The sequence below is a fragment of the Styela clava genome, chromosome 12 (assembly GCF_964204865.1).
Source record: "Styela clava chromosome 12, kaStyClav1.hap1.2, whole genome shotgun sequence".
In the NCBI taxonomy this organism is placed as follows: domain Eukaryota; kingdom Metazoa; phylum Chordata; class Ascidiacea; order Stolidobranchia; family Styelidae; genus Styela; species Styela clava.
Window position 1 is genome coordinate 10,702,044 of NC_135261.1, and position 6,000 is coordinate 10,708,043.

The following is a 6,000-nucleotide window of genomic DNA, read 5'->3' on the forward strand; positions in this document are numbered from 1 at the left end:
ACGGATTCGGATAGGCCGAACGGATTCACCGATTTTCACAACGAGTAATGCAAGATCAGACTCTCAACATTCATTTATTTTTATTTTTTCCTGCCTGCTTTCACTTTTATGGTTGAACTTGAATGTCCAGGAAGAATAACTTATTATATTGATAACTGATAATAATACGTCTTTTGGCTTAAATATATTATTTAATTACCTCATTAATTAATTACCTTTTCTTTAATGTACTTTATTTCAGCTATCTGAGAATCACTCTACAATACATGAACTAACAACCTCTATTGACTTGAATAAAATACACGCAGTCAATACATCTTGCTATATGAAATCCTATTTCATAAATATATATACCAAATAGGCTATGATGGATGCTTACCTGCCCTTTCACCCCAATTAATTCATTTATATATTTTACCATATTTCCATGCATATTTTGAGGTTGTTTTTTCGAGTTGCGCCTAAAAGTGGTTTGCGTGTTTAAAACTATAATTTCACATGACATTTAACGGTATTAATTCCGAATGTCAACCCAGGTAGATCCAAATTTTAACTTCGTTTCATGACTCCAATATTAGGAAATCGTTGCGTCTTCAAAAAGTTTGGGTTACTACTGTTTGACGAATAAAGTTGAATAAAATCCAGAAAAACACATTTAGTGTTACAACAACGTACAATGTTTTTGAAATTTGTTCCGGAGAATACAAGCAAACGAACAGTAACCCCAACACCTGTTTTGCATAGTCGTTCCCGAAGTTGGCAATTAATCATCAGTGGCTTTAAAAAACTATAATGACGTCATATTGGATATAACGCATTGAGCCAAATAAAAAAATAACGTTGTACTTAAGTTTTCAATTTGTAAACTGAATTTATTAAGATCGGATGCCCTTGATTCTTCTGATTATATTCTCCAAGTTTTTGTTACTCTAAGTTTAGGTAATGTTTCCTAATTATCAATAAAATACCAGTCTTTCGAAACAGGAATGTACTAGAGCAGGGGTCAGCCTACGGCCCGCGGGCCAGATCCTGTCCGCGGAGTAAAATAATCCAGCACGCGATTCTTTACTGAATTATAGAAATCGGCTGTTTTGATGATTATATTCTTTACGTAACAGAATTTATTTTAAGTCACGTGTAGACTAATTTATACTATAACCTAACAAGTAAATAAGTAGGCTACTCGTTTATTAATTATAATTAGACAAATGGCAACAAACCGCAGAATAGTTTATACTAAGTGCAAAGGGTTCAATGGCGCAGAAAATATTTAAATGAATTTTATTGGGATGAAGAAATAAATTTATATTCCTTTTTAAGAAATGTATCTTTGCTTGATTTTTATAAAAAAGTATCTTCTTGAAAGAAAACCTTACCCCAATTTGAGTGACAAATCATGCGAATAACTTTCTATCGATGTTTGGAAGTACATATGTACGCGAACAATTATTTCAGAAAACGAACATTACAAAGAACAAGCTGAGAATTCGGATTAGTGATGCCCATTTATAAAATGTTTTTATCTTGGCTTCATTCAGTGTCCCATTCAGAAAACGTTTCCCATTCAGTGACGTTGAAAACGTATTAAGCGGGTTGCAACAAAAAGTGTCACATTAAATGTCATTTGTAATTTTTCTTCTCAAGTAAAACGATTAAGTTGAGTTCACGAGTTGTCGCAGTCTTCGCACGCTGCTTAAATCCTAAAATGTCAACATCTGATCTGATCAAAAAATTGCGATTAATCGGCCATACCTTCGGTTTTTAACTTTCAAAAAATATGTGACACCCAACAAGACTCGCAACCTTTAGCTTTGGTCCACGAGCGACAAAAGGTTGCCGACATCATAAAGTTTTCTTATATGGTGCACAAATATCACCAGTATGTTATTAAGATATACTAATTGTGGAATTTGGCAATAATATGATTGTTCTGAGACATTCTTTTTAATATAATTCCATTTCTCATCCAACATTTGTCATTTCTGAACCTAACAATTTGACCTGTATTTCCCATTTTGATTTCTTGTGCATCGCTCAGAGTTTCATCTCAAGTTATCAATTTTTAGAAGTACAATTTCAATGAGAAGTTTGAAATTATCGGTTGTGCTTTAATAGGGATTTGGGAAATAAATTTTCGGCACAACAGCTTTTTCTACTATTTGCACCCTGGCGTTACCGGGTCGCAAATAAAGGGGGTTACAAGGAGTATGAAGCATGCATGTTGAAAAATAAAGCGCCTTGTGCTTTGCGAAGTATGTAACTGATGTTATTGCGTGATACAATTTGACATGTAAATGTATAGAAATAGTGTTCAATCCACACGTACTTTCAAATCCCGGTCACCAAAGATGCCTCTAACCACATTATAACACTTCTATTTGCATTTGCTTAGAATTTATTGTCAATATCAGCAGATGGTAAAGGCAATTGGCATAAATTCATCAGCCTAATCTAAAACTAAGATATTTCCATGGTCGTTTGTCGTTCGGTTGATGTCGGCGGTGTTTATATACATCTGACATATCTGAAGCATCCGTCATACTTGACAATGCGGTAGGATTTGTACGTGCTGAAATAGGATTATGTTAAACAGGAAAAACTCTGATTCAATTCAATTACAAAACTAACTAAGACTTACCAGAATTGCTTGTAAGCAAAGCAATAAGAAGAAGACGTGGGCAACACGCATCGATAATTATAGGTGATCTTAAGTTCTCGAAGTTGCACACAGTATGTACATTTGAATCCACAAGCATAATGCTCCTTCAGATCACTGAGATGTTTCCCCCAGTCTTGTTCAATCTTGGTCACTATGTCGGTGTGTTCTTTCTTCGTTTTCTCTTCGTAGGCGTTGTACAATTTTTGAGCTTCGTTGCCGAGTGGTTTGCCCATATAAAATTCAAGCAGTTTCAAATACTGTTCCGTTCTGAGTTGGGCAATCTAAACATTTTTGCAAGAATTATATAAATATAAATACATATTTTAAACAAAATGTCACGCTGTCAACCTTTTCCAATCTCTCTGTAATGCATTTCAGTCTTCTTTCAAACCGTTCCGATAAGCACTTTACATAGCTTTCGATCTTTGTATTTCTGGTAGATAGGCATGTTGCATATTGTGCAACATATTTGGCAATTCGCTCATTGAGCCTTTGCTCGTGGCAACCAATCATGTCAGTGTATGCCTTGGAAGCGCGAGAAAGGCGCTCCCCAAGCTTTTTTTCATACTCTGCAATCGCTTTTTTCTTTTGTTCGTCCAATGATTTCTGATATTCTTCTAGGGAAGTCAAGTTATCTGCTGTGATGCAATTGTTTCTGGAAATATAAAGAGCAACTGAGCCAAATGTCATCTTATGATATACTTATTCACCGTGACACTTACTGTACTAAGTAATTTGCTTTATAATACAATATCAGACATTTGTGTCTCTCATCAACAATCTTTTTGAAAGACTCCAATGCCTTCTGATTAGTTATTTTTGCTTGCGCATACCAATCATCATATGTTTTCTTCATGGATTCAATTATTGTCTTAGCTTTATTATCAAGGTCTTCTTTGAATTTTTGTTCGGTGATATTAACTTCATCTTAAGTGTAATAAAAACATTAAATTCAGTGAAACATAAAGACAATTGAGCAAACGTTTTAGGACTTGCACTAACCGGTTACACATTTTTTCAGCTCCTTGTATTTGATTGTCCTGTATTGAAATTTGTAGGTCAAGAAACGGAAGCAACTTCTTTGGGTAGTAATTTTGTACGTCCACCATTTCCCGATACTTCGACTATAAAGAAAAAACCAAGAGTAGAATTATATTGATATATACTATTTACCTGCCATTTATTTATAATTACCAATTGGTGTAAAATTGACTTCTGCCAAAACAGAGAGTTCCGCCGTATGCGCACTGATAAGCGCATGCGTAGCTTTTTACAAGTTCTCCGATAGCTGCAGTTAGCTTCGCGGTGTATTCGTCCAACTGTGTTTGATATGATAAAGTTTCTTTAGTTTTGAAAGCCTCCAAAACTGCATTAACGTCTGCTCCGTTCCAATCTTCAGAACCTAAATGTAAAGTTCCATTATGAATAAAAGTATGTGCAAAATTCGAAAGAATAGAAAAAACTTACAATGGGCTCTGTATATGAGTTTTTGGAACACTTCAGATCTTTGTTTTACGATGGCTTCCATGACACATTTATATTTTGTCTCATACTCTGTCACGCGCTTTTCGAGAGCTTTTTTGTATTCTTCTATTTTAGCTAAACGAGTGTTGAAGCATGTAACAGACCTGAAATAAGAAAGGTTCGAATTTTTTGTTCTCTTGTAAACGAACTTTTGAACTTACAGTAACACACCTCTCGACAAGTTTTTTGTGATATTCCTGCACACAAGCGAATCTTTTCTGCATGTCATCGTTATAATTTTTTTTTGCTTCTTCCAACAATGAATCTAGTTTTGTATTATAATTTTCAATAGCCTTCTTGTTGGTCTCCTTCATTTCTTCTGACTCTTCCTGCAATCCCGTAATTCTAAAAATTCACGATGTTAGTAATTTGAGTAAGAAAAGAATACGTAAGAAAGAATTGTAAGAAGAAATACAAACTTCAAATACTGCTTTGCATATTCCTCGATAGCGTCTTCGTGCTTTGTCTTTGCCTCGGTATTTTGATTTGTTGCAGTTTCAACCCAATCCCCCTTTTTTTGTTGCATATCAAGATATATTTTATCGGCCACTTCTTTCAATTGTTTTTCAACTTCAGTTTCAAAAACGGCCACCGTCATCTCTATAATACAAAAAATCATGCCTCAAAATGTGTGTTTCTCAAATTATTCAGAAAAACATACAATTCAGAATTACCTTCGAATCCATCCTCTGTGCATTTCTCTCCTGGATAGCTCTTCAGAACATTAGAGTAATATTTCGTTGTGAACCAAGCAGGACAGTAGTAGCTTCGGAAACTGTAGCATCCGTAATTGATTCGGTAAAATTGTCCGACATTGTAAGTAACATATCCACAATGACTCGGTTGGTATAGAGCGGCATTGGCAACCTGTAAACATTATAATTTAGGCAAAATTGATAAAAAGAAACGAAGGGCACTATTTATCAAATACTTACGGCCAAACAGCCTAGAAGTAACAATAAAATCTTCATGATCGTCTTTATTCAGGTTGTTGAACAACGACTTGTCGAATCCCTGTTGTGCGCTTGTATATATGGGATTTCTTCCCTCTCTTCAAAATCCAAGTACCAGCTCCTTTATGTTTTAATGTTACTTTAGTGAGCTCTTATCTCGACCACAATGATTGAAATTGTCAGAAGCGCAACAAATGTTTACCTCGAATCGCTATGCCGTAGTTATAACAGAAAGTTCAGTTTATTTCATTTAAATCTTCCATCATTGTGCATTTAGTAAAAAGGTAATTGTTAATTAATCTTTTTATTGTGAAGTACATTATTTTTCAACTAATAAGATACCACTTCGACATAGCTATTCACTTCATCAGTACGCATTGTTTATATAAATATAACTTCAGGGTTGAAGATAGTTAGTCAATAGCTATTACATCCAATTGAACAGCATTACTAAAAAAATAGAAGTTTTTCAACAACACTTTATTTTTATTATTCACTCTTTGGTATACGCATACAATTGTTTTAACAGCAAAATGTACGACTTTTGAATCATAGATTGATTGACGTTCTCATGCTTGACAGCGTCAATCAATCAGAAAAATTTCCTGATCATATAAGCATTAACAATGTATCTGGAATAGCCATAATGAATGAACACTGTAATATGAGTTATTCGAACATGGATTGTGCACACGAAGAATATTTCACTCGTTGTCAGTGGTATTGGAGTTGGGAATTATCTTTTCACCTCCAAAATGATAAATCGGAAATTGGTGTAGAATACTCCAATTAATTTAAAAATGAATTTTATGTTCTGTTTAATTGCTGGCATTTAAACATATATATATCTAACGCCAACGACAA

The 6,000-nt window shown here is 34.3% G+C and overlaps 1 protein-coding gene across 1 annotated transcript; it reads right to left on the reverse strand.

The window, feature by feature from the left end:
* Window positions 1–2,372: 2,372 nt before the first annotated feature.
* On the reverse strand, window positions 2,373–4,781 carry LOC144430472 (uncharacterized). The gene is made up of 9 exons (XM_078118412.1): window positions 4,603–4,781; window positions 4,355–4,528; window positions 4,127–4,287; window positions 3,854–4,061; window positions 3,662–3,783; window positions 3,382–3,586; window positions 3,008–3,314; window positions 2,639–2,940; window positions 2,373–2,569 (listed from the first exon to the last, which is right to left on the reverse strand). The coding sequence occupies exons 1-9, from the start codon at window positions 4,779–4,781 to the stop codon at window positions 2,506–2,508; spliced, it is 1,722 nt and encodes a 573-aa protein (XP_077974538.1). The 3' UTR covers window positions 2,373–2,505.
* Window positions 4,782–6,000: the final 1,219 nt, after the last annotated feature.